At 32.9% G+C, this 18193-nt stretch overlaps 3 protein-coding genes across 3 annotated transcripts; 2 read left to right on the top strand and 1 right to left on the bottom strand.

The window, feature by feature from the left end:
• The first annotated feature begins 517 nt into the window (after positions 1-517).
• Positions 518-3393, top strand: HELRODRAFT_188312 (hypothetical protein). The gene is made up of 2 exons (XM_009017395.1): positions 518-2188; positions 2735-3393. Exons 1-2 carry the CDS (start codon positions 911-913, stop codon positions 3179-3181), a joined length of 1725 nt encoding a protein of 574 aa, XP_009015643.1. The 5' UTR covers positions 518-910; the 3' UTR covers positions 3182-3393.
• A 2895-nt stretch (positions 3394-6288) lies between these two features.
• HELRODRAFT_64851 (hypothetical protein) lies at positions 6289-8263 on the top strand (the record flags this gene model as incomplete). Its single annotated transcript, XM_009017394.1, has 6 exons — positions 6289-6360; positions 7110-7171; positions 7292-7365; positions 7659-7743; positions 7883-7974; positions 8181-8263. 6 exons carry the CDS (start codon positions 6289-6291, stop codon positions 8261-8263), a joined length of 468 nt encoding a protein of 155 aa, XP_009015642.1.
• A 6959-nt stretch (positions 8264-15222) lies between these two features.
• HELRODRAFT_160434 (hypothetical protein) lies at positions 15223-15709 on the bottom strand (the record flags this gene model as incomplete). Its single annotated transcript, XM_009017393.1, has 2 exons — positions 15223-15503; positions 15652-15709. 2 exons carry the CDS (start codon positions 15707-15709, stop codon positions 15223-15225), a joined length of 339 nt encoding a protein of 112 aa, XP_009015641.1.
• Between the last annotated feature and the right edge of the window lie 2484 nt (positions 15710-18193).

The raw sequence follows: 18193 nt of genomic DNA, 5'->3' as shown, positions 1-18193 counted from the left end.
CATTGAACACAACATGCGCTTGATACAAAATAAACATTACTCGACCGACTGACTTTTGGGGCAAGTTGAATTTTATTCTCACACCCCAATAAAACATTGGAAGAAATACGCGAAACACTTTAGTTTTATGAATAAATGTATGTGTTATGTATGTACTATAAATTTATATATTTATAACAAAAATGAAAATATAACACCCTCTCCACACACACACAAACACACACACACACATACAGACACACACACAAACACACACACATACAGACACACACACACACACATACAAACACAAACACGCATACACACGCACACACACATAGTCTCAACCAAGATATATATATATATATATATATATATATATATATATTTTAAGAAGTTAAGCGTATGAAACTATGAAACATGCATTCAGGCAGCGCATGCATTTACATTCACGGCTCCTCCAATTGTTCGTTTGTGTGCGTGTGTGCGTGTTGTTTGTTGGAGATGAAATGTAATGTACTGTGAAGATGTTTGGACGGATAGCCTATACAAACCACCGAGCTGATCTGATGATGAATTAATTCTTTCTACAGATTGCTTGCTGCCTTTGTCCACTCAGTTTGTAGTTTGTTTCATTGCGAAAAAAATAAGGGCCTTACTTGTAAATTCGTTGGTAATTGTATACATGTAAAGCATTAAAAGTAATTGTTTGGTGATAATTTAAAAATTTTGTTTTACATACATTGGATTATTTTAATATAACATTATTTTGTTTTATTTTGAGATAATAATTTGGAATTGTAAAAAGTTTAGTTGTTTGTTTATTGCTCAAAAAGTCGATAGCATTTTTGGCAATTATTGAAATGGATTTAGCATGAAACCATAAAATTGAAAGTTCGATGAATATTGCAAATCAACCACATAGTTTAAAATGAATTACCCCAAATACTTCGACAGCACGGCACTGCCATACAACGCGACACCATTCAACGACACCAACCATTTCTGGTTTGGTCGACACAAGGGGAACGCCGAACAGAACGCCTGGGTCTTCCTCTCCACCATCCTTCTCTCCCTCACTTCCTTACTGGGCAACTCGTTGACGTTGATTGCATTTCTCAGCTGGAGGCAATTGAGAACAGGTCAGAATATTCTGCTCTGCAACGTTGCTTTCGCTGACATCATCTTCACCATCTGCTCATTCATCCCCGCCATCATCACGCACAATCATGTGCCAGGCGAGGAGGCAAACGAAAGCATCAATCCAGTTAGCATTTTAAAAGAAAATATAAACAACAAAAACAGTGTGATCAACAATCTCGATGGTCATCATCAGAACGAAGTGATGTGTCGGGGCATTCACTACTTGCTATCCGTCACGTTGTACGTTGCCATTTACTCGCCAGTGGCAGCTTGTGTTTTTCGATTTTTTGCAGAAACACTTCGAAACGGGCTGCGATGTGCCCGCAACAGAAGACGAAAAAACAAAACTCGTTACTCATTAGCACAACAGCCACAACATTCTTATCAACAGAATAATAATGGTTACATCAACAATAACATAGCTGATAATAATTACACTGATAACATCCTTACGGTCTGCAACTCCATAATATCGTGCGCTGTTATCTGGTCAGCCTTCTTTCTATCAAACATCAACCTCCTTCAAAATCTGACCACTAATCCGAACAATTTAATGTCATCGACAAGCATCATCGGACTTCACCAGTCTTTCATATGCAACGACATCTACATGGCCTCCATTCAACAACATCATCTTCAAAAAGAAATCAACTTGCCATCAATGGTCTACCAGCAACATTTGAGCCAACAACAAATACTTCTCCAGGAACAACAACACCGATACAGGCAAATGCAAATCCTCAACGAACAACATGATGTTCTCACAATGAACACTTCCACCAGGCTTCGAACGCTTTGGCTCATCTTCCTAATTTGCGCATTTCTCGTGCCACTTGCCATCATCTCCATCTTGTCTGGCGTCCTTCTTTTCAGACTTCACTGCCGACCGCCACCGACTCGCAACCCACTCGCTGACGTCATACCGCGTGATACAGTGACGTCGTACTCAACCTCTGGAGCAGCGGCATTGTCTGAGTACGCGGCCACGATGACTTCCCAGAGAGACAACATCATCCTCATCATGGCAGTCTCCGTCTCGAGGTCATTGTGCTGGTTGCCAGTGCAGGTTCAACTTCTTCTTTAAAAATTTTTCCTAGTTTCGGTATTAAATTGCAATGCAGTGCATCTTTATAGAAGACATTGTTACGTATGAAAACATTTTAGTTTGTTACTAATCAAATTATAGACATTAAAGATGCCACGTTACTACGCTAATTGTTTATGATAATTGTGCTGATTACAGTACATTACATAACATTACACACACACGTGCAAATGTTCATGAGTTATCAATTGGCTGACGTTCAAACGTTGAGATGAAAGAGTTGAATGCGTGCACCTGATGCACCCGACCATCTACTGCGGCATAATTTCTTCAGCATTGCAACATGTGTATGCAACTAATTTTTATTAATACCACAACAATGCCAACAAAAATAATAAACAAATTTTCATAAGTTGAATAAATCTTTTTAAGTACAGCTTTGTACTAATATGATGTAATCTTTTCATATGTCAACAGTCAGGTTAATTGTTAATGGAAAACACTGTGGAAGGCATATACATTTTATTCGGTTAACATTACAATTTTGCACCTCAATAACCTATTCAGATCTGCCTGCTTCTCGATGTTTTTGGACCCAACTCAGAGAACAACAGATGGAGCAGCTTTCACATGAACGTCGAACTGCTTGGTACCAGTTTTGCTCTCCTGGGATGTTCTCTCGATCCCATCATCTACTACTTCACTTCTGCTGATTTCCGTCGCTCCCTCCTTAGGACGAGCAGACGATTGTGCCGACGCGACAAAGGACCGAAGCATCTTGCACTCGAGAGATTGAGCCAGGCGAGAAATCAGCGCAATCAAAACGAACGTTCAAGCATTAACAATGGAGACATCGGCGGAGTGTACGAACGCTGCGGTAGTGGTAGTAGTAAACGTCCAACTGATAATTTCGACCCCAAGTACAATTCGCTCTTGAAGAACAGTGAGGCGGAGGCCAACGAGACGATTCTTTCAATAATTTCTGACAGCTCCAACCGTATCAATTACACGTGATTCTCCACAATATTTATTTATTTTCATTTTTTATTTTATTACTTGATTCGTAATAGTTTTTCAAAAGTTTTTATTATGACTAATAAACAACAGTTGACAAGGTACTTTTTCAATTTTTTGAAATTTCTGCCGTTCATATTTTTCAATGTGATTACAGAAATGAGCATATTCACACTGTTGATGGATTCTCAAAAATTTTAATTGAGCCTTCATTATTTTTGATTTGATATTCACCTCCTACAATAACAACAACATTAGCCTAGGTGAAAATAGATATCTTGTTGTTATTAGTTAATCAAACGCCGATGACAGCGCAATGGATTTATTTTATTATTGTACAAATAACATATAAACGTAAGTCTAACAGTGAATTGATAAATTTTTCAAAAAATGGTGTCTATATTTTCATTTTTCTCAGGTAATCAGTTAATAATTACTTTTAATATCGAAATGATGTTTCTCGCTCACAAGGTTCTTGTATGCCGCGTATTCTTCGAAATCCAATTATGCTTCGATTCAAAACACATCACAACATGATTGATGTACAAAAAGTGGAAAAATGTGTACATTAAGTGCACTTCTTCGTGCACGTTTATGGTTGATCTTCTCTTTTTACCTCCAAGAAACAGACGGCAGGTTCAAGAACACCAAAAAATATATAAAATAAAATGTTGAAATTAATTTCTGATGATATAGATAACAACGTGTTGGTGGAAATAGCAGATTGTTGGACTAGCGTTTATCGATAGTAAATAGGAAAGTTTTAAATGTTGAAGAAATATCTTTATCTGGACTTAACTAGTTTTGAAGAAAGGGAGCTAACAAATCCACCAGAACATCCACAAACACGGAGAATGATAACGTATAAAGACAACATGCAAACGCTCAACCAATGTGCGTGTGTATGCATTCGAAACAATAAAACACACGAATCGTATAAATATACAATTCTTGCAGAGACATGAAATCAAGTGTATTGTTAGAAATATGTATGTAAGTAGATATGCAAATATTTATATACAGAATAATAAGAAACCTGCTGGATGGATGTAATGTTAACATGAAGGTGCCTGCTTAATGTAAGTTAGATTGGAAAGGTGATAATGATAAGAGGAGATGCTTTCTTATCTAATTTCAAACATACACGTGTTTGATGTATGCCTTTATACATTCGAATTGTATGAGTGTGCTATGATGTTCATGTATGCATGTTCCTATGTTTCTGTATATTTCTGTTCGCTTTCTTTTCCGTATACATGTTCGTATGTTACCGTATGCATGTTCGTATAACTTTGTGTACCTGTTTGTACGTTTGTCTATGCATGTTTGTTTTTCTCCAGCTGGATGTTTGTCTGCATGTCTGCGAATTAACATGATCGTTTGATATACGGCTCGCATTTTCAAACATCTGTTTTTAAAAAGGTGCTTGTCTAATGTGGCTAATAAATGTTGCTCGCACACTTGTTAGAAATAAACCAAATATTCTGATTTGAAATCAAATAGTACATGCAACGGCAAATTTTATTTGATAGGTACGAAAACCCCTTCAACCATAAAATCTCATTACAAAACGTTATTTCTAACTAAATATTATTTTTGAAATATTTATTAACAGAAATATAAATTTCAGTACTAAACCTTAAGTCAATTTTAGCTCGTACGGCCCAGCTATCTACATTTTTCATCTACTTATACTTTTTATCAAGAAACTTCATCATTTATCATCGGCAGGTACAGATAACAAAAAAAACATTCCTGCATTTATGAGTGAGTTCCTATAAAATGGAATAATAATAACTTCCTAAAACAATCGGCGTGATTTTTTTTCTGCGAAGACATGAATTAGGACTATCAAAAATTTAATTTCATAAGTTTATAATTATGCGTGAAATTCATAATTAGCCTACTTTATGCGTACAGTATATCGTAAAATATGTATGTCACTAAAGGCAGTAAAAAAATCATAATCTATCGAATAAAAAGAAAAATATCAATAAGTTGCCAAAATAATCACTTGTCATTTAATCATTACATTAGAAACAAATTAGTTGATATACAGTTTAAAAAACTTAACATCAAACGTTAATTTTATCATTTCACTGCAGTATCATCAAGTTATTAATTTCCTTTTACATTATTCGTGATTTTTGTAGAGCTTAAATGTTCAAGTTGATTTAGTAACTGGTAATATGGTTTTATTCGTATGTTAGTATCCCGAAGCTTAAACAATCTGCTGCACGGAACGGTGTTATTTCAATCACCTGCAAAACTTGGAGAGCGATAACCTAGGATTCGGCAATTGGTTCAGATTTTTTGCTTTCATGGAGAGTTGAAAAGTTGAAACGTTCGACTCTTGGCATATAGCTGAATGCCAAAGGTCGAATATATATATATATATATATATATATATATATATATATATATAATCTATATATATATATAATCTATATATATATATATATATATATAATCACCCACAATGCCATTATATCTTATATGCCATTCCAGCTTTAAATGCAACAAATACGTATGAAACATCAAAGCTGCTTCATGGCTGATGCTTCCAAATAAAGAATACGACAGGACAAGAAATTTATATTATATACGGAGAATCATAATTCCATTAAATAGAAAGTAAGATATATGTAAAATTCTTTTTGTTGGGACAAAATAAGATCATGCAAAAGTGAAAAATGTTATCTCCGGCAGGCTTTTTCAATTCGTACAACTTAGCTTAGCATACAGACAAGCACATTACGAGAATAATTTGACATATAGCTGAATGCCAAGGAACAAAGATTAGAGAAACGACATTTTTTTGGAATATTTGAAATATGCGAGCAATTTGAACGCGCTGTATTGATATTTGAAAAAGTTAAAAAAGCAAATATTTAAACAACCTGAGGAGCCAATGAGATCACATGTACGAGGTCACGTGTCCGATTTATTGGATTGAGGTTAGCGCTGGCCGATCATCGGGTTGTTGTTGTTGTTTATTTTTCAGATTAAAATGTTTTAGCGCTAAATGTCGACTGCATTTAAATTGGAGCGATTTAACATTTTAAAGCGTTGAACTTCGTGAATAAAATACTAAAGATCGTCGCAAAATGGATGCCAAAGTGGATAAGGAACGCTCCATGTTGGAAATCTTGTATGCACAAATAATCAGTGACATGAAGGTTTGTCTGTTTTGGATTTTTGGTTGGTTCTTGTGTTGGTCATTCATTTTCAAATTAAAAATTAAATTTATTATTAATTCCCAAAATGATTAACATTAAAATTATCTATTTGTGTGTTATTTAAAAGTTAAAACCAATGTGGTAAATAAATTGCATGATTTATTTTATAAATATAAAATAAATTTTTAACTTTCTGACTTATGGGGGATGTCATTTAAATAGTATTTAATTATTTATTTTGTCAGTACTGTATTGTACTGTACTGTACATACAAATATTAATACAGATACACGTGGATTGTGTGGTGATTTTAATAATTAAAATTTAATTTCAAGTTAATTAAATTATAATTTATATATATATATTAGATAATATACTTTAATTTAAATGTTTAAAAATTATTGTATTTTTTATCTCTAGATCTCCAAATTTAAATATTGATTTAGTTCAGTTAGTCTTAAAAATAGTTGACTATTAATAATTGATTATTAATTAATTATTAATTTTAAAAAATGTCATCACAACAGTAATATAATTCTCATACAAATAAATGAGAAAGTGTAATAATACTTAATAAGTAGTTATAATACATGATTACAGCTTGTTGTGAAGAGTTTTTTGTGATGTTTTTTTGATATAATTTTTCTTGTAAGACAGAAATACCTACTGTTGTTATATTAATATATATTGTATATGCAGATTTTTGACATACGAATTACACAATAATTAAAATTGCTCTTTTTCCTTAGAGTGGTTTTCCTCTTTGGGAAGATTTTCTTTCAAAAGGTAGTAAATTACAGATAGCTTTGAAGTAAGTCAGATCCTAGATTTGCCTGATAAATGTTGAAAGTTGCTTCATGTGTCATGAAAATATTTTTTTATTCATTATCATGTAATGATGGAAATATTTCAAACTGTTTTGATTTTTTAGAACAACACTTACTTGCTTGAATACTTTCTTGGATTCTTTTCAAAAAGTGGCAGACATGGCTTCAGGAACAAGAGGTATCACCAATTATCACCAATGATCACATATGTACATCTCACTCAGCTTATGTCAATCTGTGTATCTTGTTTGTACATGAATGTACATTTTACTCACTTTACACTGTACACTAAACAAATATACACTTTATCATTTCATTTTTGCTTGCTATGTTTGTGTACACTATTTATGTGAATGTATTTTGATGATTTTATGCTTTATATGGTTTGCTAATACATATATTACATTTCTGTAAACAATTTCAACTGTTTTTTTATTTGTTAATTTTACATTCTTTGATTTTTGATGGCAGGTTCAACTAAAGAGATTGGTTCAGCTTTAACAAGATTGTGTTTGAGGCAAAGAAGTGTTGAAAGCAAGACGAAGCAACTCACAAAGTTAATTGGGATTTTAACCAAAATAATAAGTTGCACTAATAATTTTTATAAGCTCAAACAATGATTCATTTTTGGTCACTTTTTTGCAATTATTATTAAGTAAACTCAAAAATTTGTTATTCAATTTTTTAAACTATAGTTCTCTTATGGAAGCTTTGATAAATCCAATGTCAGAAAAATTAGAGGAGTGGAAGAGACAGCTGTCATGCATGGAAAGGGAACATGGAAAAGGTGTGTGCACGTTGCATATTTTTGAGAATTTTTTTATTTATCATTATCCTTTTTTTGTGTACAATGAGCTCTAAATATTTTATGTAGTAACTTTTCGTTTTATGATCAATGAACTATTGATGAACCAAATTTTGAATGTTTTAATTGAAGTTGCATTTAGAAGATTTTTATTATTTGTTTTAAATTCTGAAGTTTATTATTCGTAGAAAGCAAGAGGGTCCATCAGGAATTGAAAAAATCGTTAACAGAAGCACAGAAAGATGTGAAAAAAATTAAAAAAAGTTTGTAAATACTTTTTTGAAAATTAAGACTAGCTTTTTATGGACCTGGTCTCCCAAAATTTTATGTTTTAAATATTTTTTAACATTTTTCAAAGGTGGCAGTAATGAGAAAGTCGAGAAGTTGTATTCTCTTCCAAATGAAAAACTTTCAAATTTAAGAGACTTACAACTGAGCAGCGTGAAAAATGCAATGATACATGAGAGATACAAGTTGTGCATATTTGTTTCCTGCCTGAAACCTTTGCTTGTAAGTTGTGATGTTTGTCGTTCGTTGCGTTGAGTTCGGTTCTGTGCAGTCGGTAGAAACTTGTTCATGTGCTTGCTCTCTCATATGCAATATGTCTATTGTTTCAATTTCAGTGCAATTAATTTTATTTACCGTCATTATCGCAACTGTTGACCTTGATGGTAGAGTTGTGTACCTTTTAGCAACTTTCATCAATTAAGGTCAATGAAGTTATTACAACTAATTAAGTTTTTGATTATTACAACTAATTATATTTTTGAAGTTATTAAAACTAAAATCCTTAAAAGTTTGTAAACAGATTCTTCATACAATAATATTTTTTGTTTTTCATTTCAGTTTTTTTTTACCAAGGACAGGATTGTTAGATTAAATTTGTTAGATTGAGATGTTAAGATTAAGATGTTAGATTAAGTAATGAAATCATTATTTTTAAGTGGCATTAAGCTATTATGCCTGCCAACTTGATCATGAGGTAGTTCTCTGATTTGCAAAGAGGTCCCCAACTACTCAGATATTATGATTTACAATGATGTGTGCTGTGGATGTACAATGTAAATTTTGTGTTAGCTGATGCTTAAAGGATTATCATCTAATAATAAATAAACTGATATACATTTTCTGTAGTTTCCCTCAAATTTGCATTGCATAATTTATTTAATTTGCATTGTACAGGACCACGAAGTATCGATGCTTTCCGAGATAAGTCATGTGCAAGAGATTCTTGAGAGTTTGTGTTGGCTGGCTGACGACCCTGATACATTGCATCCTTCATGCGAACAGGTCATCTCAGATGCCATCGATAGAAACATCTCCACTCCCCCCCCAACATTAGAGGTCTGCCATTCTATTGATTCAATAACAAATTTACTCGTTGCTTTTTAGTTGATTATATCAATAATTTATTTCCCTATATATTATATTGGTACATAGTTTATTTTATGTTGCTTAAATTTTATATCAGCAGTTCATTATATACAGCATAGTTCACCTTACTAAACATTTAAACTCATTTATTCATGCTTTGACTATTGATTAAGCCATCCAATCAGAAACTTGCCCGTTCACCCTTACCACCTCCACCTGAAAATCAACCTCCTCTGCCACCAATCCTTCAAGAAACATCATCAACAACAACCTGTCATCACTTGCCAACACAAGAGTCGTCATCATCTGAGTTGAGTGAGGAATCGTCAACAGTCTCATCCTCCACTCAGCCAAACATTCTATCTGTACATTATTTTTTAAATTTTTATCTGAAGTTTGATTAATTTATTTATGATTGTACAATGTAGATTACAATTTCTATTAAATAATAGTTGTTCCTATTTATAAAAAACAGCAATCTGGTGATTTTATTTGGTCAGTTAGAGGAGTTATGTTTTGATCTCCAGATCCAATCCCATTCATGCTCCTCCTCGTCACTGCCACATCCAACTGCCACGTGCACATCTCTCCTCACATATTCTCACCTGCTGCGTTCAAAGAAGTCTCCATTCAGTCATGACGATCCTTACCAAGGTATCAAAATGCAAATGAGTGGAGGCTGTAGACCTCACACAATTTCTTCATCTTATGAGAGACCTGCTGTCCGTGCTGTCCTCTCATCTGACACCTACCTCCCCATGCAACAGACTGATTCCATGAACAAATACAAGTAAATCTTAAATGAAATGGCTGACTGATTATTCGATTGAACATAAATATTAAATTTATTATGAATGAATATGCCTAATAAATGATTCAAGTAAGTTTTAATATACTCTAGTTCACAGTATTCGTACCCAAGTGACTCGTCCACCAGTCAATACGCGGTGCCATGTATAATACCAAAGAGACGTTCGACGCAGGTGGTTGCCGGCGAGAAGGTTGCAGACATATATTCTCGCCCTTCGTTGATACAGAGTCACGGAGGCTATCGAACTCCAAGCATCAAACCTCTCCCTGTTGCTACTCCCACCGTTCCAGACCTCAACATTAGTTCTTGTAATCTTTTAATGCGTTTTAAAAATTTATTAATTTGTAAATCTTATATAAATAAATTTATATATAAAAATAAATGATTTAAATTTATTTTTCAAGCTCTTCCTCCAACCGGATATGTCAATATGAATCAGTTGGCCATGAAGCAACAGCAGCAGCAGCACACTGATCAGCAGCAATTTAACATCAAAGAATATAGGGAATCCATGCCAGAATTTGACAACTTGAAAATTCGGAAGGATCAGGTTAACCAAAAATTACAAAAATTGATATTATTTATACTCAAGTTTTTGGAGTGGGACATGAACAAAAATTCACTTTCATGTATTTTTTTATATCTTTTGAAGATCATTGTTGTCAGTCGATACATACCAACTAGCTCACTCGACAAAATTTTAAATGAAATACACAACAGTTGTATGATCATTTTTAACAGTATCAATTTTCCAATTGTAAGTGATAGAACTTATCAGCAATTAACAATTCAGACGCTGGGCAGCAGTATTTTAGCCGGCAGCAGTTCCATGGCCTCCGTTCCTAACAGTTCATCATCTCGCGAACACAATAAACCTCCGGTGAAACTAGATGGATACTCCAACGTTGGTTGGTTCTAACGTTCCATTCTTTCTTTTGATTAAATTTTTTTTCAAATTTTGTAATATTTATTTTTGCATGCTATCTGATATTAAAGTTTTATTTTAAACTTGCTGATTTGTTATATTTTCATGTTTTTCAGTTGTCCTTATTTTCTTTTTAGATTTGAACGAGTTAGCAATTAGGTTAGCAAAAGCATGTCATTTAGAAGACAATTCAATAGATAAATATTGCACACTGCCTAGAAGACCTTTTCATAATAACTTTTCCATCCCCAATCTTCGTCATCGTTACCGTCCTCCATCATTATCATCATTCACTGGCACTGCCAACCAATGGTCCCTATACACCATCGCAGGTTTTATGATTTTTTTTTTCATATTTAAATATATAATTTATTCCTGATTGGTGCTCCTGTCGCATTTATAAAAACTTGAGTTTTTACTTTTAATACGGCGCGTTATCTTATGTTGAAAAATTATTTATTAGCGTGTTTGCGGCAGAAAGTAAATTTTGGTTTTTTGCACTGAAATTGTTTTTATTTTGTCATCGCGTTGTAATTTGTGCTGCTGTCTGTTATGTTCAATATTTTAATACGATTGCTCTTGCATGCTTATTTATGAATCAAGATTTTTTCCCGTTTTTTTGAAATGTTGAGAAGGGAGACTAACATTGTGATTCGACATCGTAGTTTATTATTTTTGTATCCACCACTTTCAGTAACTCTATTCTTATCAAATTTCATTTTAACTATAGTTTTTCTATTAATTCCTTAAAGATAATCACCAAACTGATCAGGCAGTCCTTGCAAGCAATGATCTAGATTCTGTGTTCACAAACTGGGATCCACATCAATGCACAACAAGTTACAACAATAATGTTTGATAGAGTATGAACAATCTATATTATATAGTCTTTGTGTCAGTATATTTAATCAATTTTAAACGTCATTGTGTTGTTTTGTGTATTGTTTACAATTTTTAAATGAGGTGATACGTTGGAAATATGTTATTACATGTAAAGCAGGCACTGATACTCTTTATTATGCGTTCAATTGTGTGATAGTTTCTACCTGGTGCGTTTAAAATCATTTTTGTATAAAATTGATCTTGATCATTTTTATTGAAAACTTTATATCAGGCTTTAATTCCATTATTTATAACCGAATGGCATTGTTATCCTTTTTTGCATTTAAACTTTATTTCTTTTTTTTCTGGTGAACAGTTATATAATATTTGATCTTTTTAGTTTGAGAAATGTTCAATTTAGTCTTGTTTCTATTTTAGTCTGTTTTTTAGTAAACATCGTTTTTGTTAGTTCGTCAGGATTATCAAATTTACTTGAAAGATATAAATAAATACATAAAAGTTTTTAAAATGTTTAAACCTGATCATGATCTAATTGAAAATCATTCGTTGTGCGCCTAATGATGTCCCGCACTGATTCGTGATGTATTGATACATATCTGTTCGGCGGAAGCATAGACACTACATGCATGTTCTTCGAGGAAACCTTGTCTGTTTCCATTTTGAGATAGGCATTCTCAAATAGTTTGTATAATGCCAAAATGATCACTTTGGGTTGATAATGCTAGTTTTGAGAGAATTATTTAAATCAGTATTGTGTACAGTATATATTATACATTTATATATAAGGTAAATTCTCATTTATACAAATTTCGTTAAATGCGAGCAATATATATATTGTGTGTATATGTATGTATGTATATATATATATATATATATATATATGTATGTATGTATAAGATTTTACTACTAAGGCATTAAGGTCTATTAGACTCATCCAAGCTTCAGAGAAGTAAACAGCACGCTAACGGCTTAGATGAACAAGCGCTAAACGATGCATCACACGAAGCATGTGATAGGAGGGGTTATTCTTTTGTCGTATTCGAACCCAGTTACTGCACACACTCTGAAACAGAACCAGGCGACCTTAACCGCTAGGCCATTACGCTGCCCAAACTGCATGACGGTGGTATATGCAGAATTTTGTATGCATTTTTGTATTAATAAATAAAACTAAACTTTGCAGCAAATTTAATTCGTGATGCGGAGAGTTTTTTTTCAGCTCATTCTACATCAATATCAGATACCTACCAAATTGTGGAATGTTTCTGGAAAACCAGGTAAAGATTCTGTTGGCAACTTTTTTTGCAGTTGCTGATTTGTTTCCACCTACATATTTCGGTTACAAACATTTGGCTGTGCTGGAGGCTGGAAGTGCAGGATCCAGAATAATTTTTATAAAGTATCTTTTGCCTGATAATCCATGCTATGGTTTGTATATGCCAAAATTTGAGATAGATTCTGTCAGACAAAACGATAGGACGTTGTTTCATGTTGAAGAAAACGATGTGAAAGAGTACTTAAAAACATTCTTAGTGCTTCTCAGATCTAATTTCAGTAACGATGTTTTGAGGAACACAGAACTTTATTTTATACCTACTCATGGTTAATTTTTGTTTAGTTAGAATATAGCTGTTGAATCTGAGCTAATGTAATAAATAAATTTTTATTCGTTGTGTTTTAGAAAAATTAAAGAAAGATCAAATGAAAAAAATGTTGAGAATGGTTGATTCTTTGCTTTCGAATAAGTCATTTAATGAGATGTTGTACAACTCTGGCGTCAGCGCTCGGGTTTTAACCAGCGTTGAGGAAGTAGTTTACAAATGGGTGGCGGTAAATTACCTCCTTGATTTTTTCTCAATCTCAACCTCAGGTAGTTTGATTGATTTTGAATAATTTTAGATAACTCTGATTAATTTCTATTTTGAGACAGCTCATGTTATGACGAGTGGATTACTAGACATTGATGAATTTTCATTAAAAGTTGTGTATCAGCCGAATTACTCGACTTCAAATTTCAATTTTAAAGAAATTGTCAAAATATTTGGGAAACGATATAATCTTTTTGTCAGAAAATTCATTAACAGTGGGCGTAAAAAATTTAATTTAGAATTGATAAAAGTTTTATTAAAAAAATTGTATTATAACGATAGTGGTACTGAGCCAAGATCGCTTTCATATCCATGCAAATTGAAAGGTTTGTTAAACTCTATATCATTTAAAAAATTTTAAATAGCTGAATCAAACTATGTTGCTTTTAAATATTAATTTAGGTGACACATCTGAAGTGAGGGTAGATGATAGTGTTTACGTTTTAGAAGGTTCAGGTGATGTAGAAGAGTGCAGAAAATTAATTCTTTCCCTATTTCCTTTTCACAATTCATCAAGCTGTGTCATCAAACCATGCTTATATCACGAAGAAGGCATGCATCCTCCCATTCCACGGACCATGACTTTTTTTCTGCTCGGTGATTTTGCTCACATCTCTTCAATTTTCAAAATAGATCTCCATTCACACAACTTCTTTAAAACTTTAAAAACGAAAAGCCTTGAATTTTGCAGTAAGGTATGTTCAGATTATACGTATTTTTGTTTTTCATGACTGCTTATTTAAGCTTTATCCCCTCAAGACACTTGAAGAAAATGCAGTGATGTACAGTGATTTGCAGGAGACGTATTTGACTGACTTGTGTCTCAGCAGTAACTACATGGAGCTTGTGCTCACTCGATCATTAGGCCTGTCTGACAAGCACGAAAAACTTTCTCTTTTGAATAGTCACATTTTTGAAACAATTCCCGGTGAGTTTTTTTTTAGTAAAACACTTTTTTTTATCCTCAGTTGATGTATGTTTGTACAGATTGGCCTCTGGGACTGGTTATTATGGATTACGAAAATAACAAATGTAAGGAACATGTTTCATCCGTTGCAAACAATATCCAGGTGCACATTATACCTACATCCACATCACAGTTCCACATTTTATTAATTTTTACATGTAACTGCCTGAACGTATATTCAAGTATAAAACGCGTTTTTATTTATTTATTGACATGAAGTTGGCGTAAATTTGATCATTTAGGATTTTCTTTCAATTTCAAAAATCAAACCAATATTTTGATTTAAAACAAATCGAAATAAAATTGTTTATTCCGTAAGTTCAAATAATTAAATTTAATTAAATGGTTCAAAACTTTGAATTACAAAAAGTTTAAAGTGCGTTCAATTGTTTTAACATGATAAATTAAAATTATTGAATTGCTTGAGTTCTTTGGTAAATTTTTATCCGAGCCTCAGTCTGTTCATTGCTCTCTTTTCGTCTGATCTGCCGAGTCTCAGCATTCCCATTCCACGTTTGTCCTCGATGATGTACTCTCCATCGGACAAGTAATCGTCGTCCAAGTCGCTTGTTCTGTATGGTCTGAATCTTTTGCCCAGTCTTAGATTTCTCATTCCTCTCTTCACGTACGAGTCTTCGTCTTCATCCATTACATAACTTGCGGCATGTTTATCTTTTTCAGCTGGTTGTACTGGCGTGGATGAAGAGCTTTCGAACATAGTGGCTGTCAAAAAAAATTTGCAAATAAGATAATTAATTGAATAAAATAAAGCTAGTGTTTAAATGGAAAAAATCAACCAGTTTTCATCTTTCGATGTTTTGGCTGAATTGCATGATTCTATCTCTAATCATTCATTAACTATGCGTCGAACATGACATTAATAAAATATCAGGAACAAAGATGAGAGGACTGGCAATTGAATATGACATGCTTATCTGCTACTACATCGAGGATGAGAAGAGATGTCATATGTTTGCCCCGTTTGTTAACTTTTGTTATAAATTTATAAATATGGCTTTTCAAGCAAGGCCAAAAATAATTTGACCAATTTATAAAAATATTCCTGACAAAAAAGGTTGTTGCATACACATGTATGGGGTTAACCACGTAAATGTTTGTGAAAATAATTACTGCCAGATAAATTTGTATTTTAATCATAGCCGTCACCGTAAAGCAGCATGTATTCTCGGTTTGGGAAATCATTCGAAGAAGAATGGCCACTGTCAACTTGCAACCTTTCTTTATTTTTACTATTATTTTCTGCACCTTTGTTGCTGCGCAGTGCGTGTAAAAATTCCAATTGGCTTAAATCTTTCTATATTTTTATATTTTATAGAAATTTTAAAAAATTCTATCCAAGAAGATTTTAAAAATTGAAGTATGTTTAATTTTCATGAAAAAGTTTGTTTCTTTGAAAGAATAATGTATTCTAATTGTCTCAATGCAGACAAGCGGAGTAAATTAAGTATGTCGTCTTGTCAATCATCATCATGACCGCAGGTTAGTTCGTTTTTGTGTCCGCGTTTTATATACTGTTGGTTTTATCAACGTTAAATGTTTTAAATATGCCTACATGATATTTTCCATGTTGAAACGTTTAAACTAGCTTTCCATTGGCAACTATATATTTTGCTTCAAATATTTGAGTGGTGTCATATTTTTATTGTCAAATGCTTCTAGTCAAGTGTCTGCATTCTTGCGAGCTATCAATCTACCAATCAATTTTTCTTACACAATTTATCGTAAAACATGCAAACAGAATTTCAAATGTAAAATTTTACGAGATCTTCTTAACAATCCCAACTTTGTTATCAATATGTTTTGTACAGTTCACGTAAAAATATATTTAAGCTTGATGACGTTAAAACCAGGACAATCCGTTCTTTATGTCAGAACCAGCGCAGGACAGATACAAATATATCAATCTGAGTTGAGATGTATATGCTTCGACGGTTGGATGCACTTGGGAAAACCTGGCCACGATGCACGCACGAGCTACTTACTTTCTTGCGTGTTTCACCTCTCCTTTGTCTTTTAATGTCAATTTTTTCTTCTTAAAATGTTGCGATGTTTGTTGGCTTTCTAGACCTTCTAATTGGATGTTTCAGTCGCGCCATTTAAAAATAATTGCTCAACTTTCAACCTCTGATGACCCTTGTTAGTTTGTGCTGGTACGTCTGTTTAGCAACAGTAAATGTGCTCTACGTTATTATTGTTGCTTGTAAAAGTAAGCGCTAACTTAAAAAGATAATAAGCAGGCGTTTTAAATTTGTTAGATACAGCTGTTAATTTGTTTGTTGTTGGTTGTTGTGCAGCTTTGTTGATGAATTGTCTAGAAATTTTAGAAGTTGTCGTCTAGCTGAACATTAAAAAATGAAATGAAATATTTAACTTGTTTTTACAAATTTGTGAGTTTTTATTTAAAAAAAAATTAACTGAAAAATATTTTAATAAAGCATCTTATTTACTTTGTCTGTATAAAAAGCGACTGCAGTGGAATGATTGAAGCGGGCGCGTGTTGGTGCAGAGGCGGACGAACAAAAACTTTCCTTCATCAGTAGCACTCAACTCAAAGCTTAACAAGAAGGGAACGTTCGATAAATCACGTGTACAAACATTTTCACCAAACAGAGAGAGGCATATATAAAATTCTCAAAGTTTCAAAAATGTGAAAGCACGACCCATCAATGCACCATCAATACTGTATGCTCTGAAAAAACATTTCATCGTTAAATAATCATCCGCTCAGCTGCAAGTTCAAAAAAACCAATATTGAAAAAAATGATGGCTAACTAACTATGTGTATTTCTTTCATTTGAATTATCAGTTTTGTTAATAACCAATATAATTATTTGGAGTACATGTATGGCGAATTCACTGTCGGTATTGTAGTAACACTGAACAAAATAATAGAAAGTTTCATTCAATTAAGCATATTTTAATTAGAGGCATCATATCGATCGAAGAATGAGTCGGGTAATAAATGTTCATACAATATAGAATATGTTCATGTAAGAATAATGGAAACATAGACAGGTGAGGGTTGAGATTTAAGTGCCTTGCAGACAATGCCGACTCGATGTTAATTAGCATTACGCATTGGTTAATTGAGACATAAAGACGAAGCACTCGCACAGCAGAAGAATAATTTAATTTCCTCAAATATACAACTCGACCTGCTGAATGAGCGGCTTCCCACGTGACCAGGGAACTAACGACACGACATCCTACCTTTCGAACATTGAATACGAAATTTCCTGTCAAAGATTCTATCTCATATTAAATTTAAACTTCTATGCTCATATTGTTCAAATGTTCTTGGATTTATAAATATAAATATTTACTAAATAAATATAAATATCTACTAAATAAATATAAATATCTACTAAATAAATATAAATATCTACTGAGAG

Source organism: Helobdella robusta, assembly GCF_000326865.2.
Source record: "Helobdella robusta unplaced genomic scaffold HELROscaffold_2, whole genome shotgun sequence".
NCBI classification, from domain to species: domain Eukaryota; kingdom Metazoa; phylum Annelida; class Clitellata; order Rhynchobdellida; family Glossiphoniidae; genus Helobdella; species Helobdella robusta.
The sequence above is the reverse complement of the archived record's forward strand: the minus strand, read 5'-3'. Positions and strand labels throughout refer to the sequence as shown.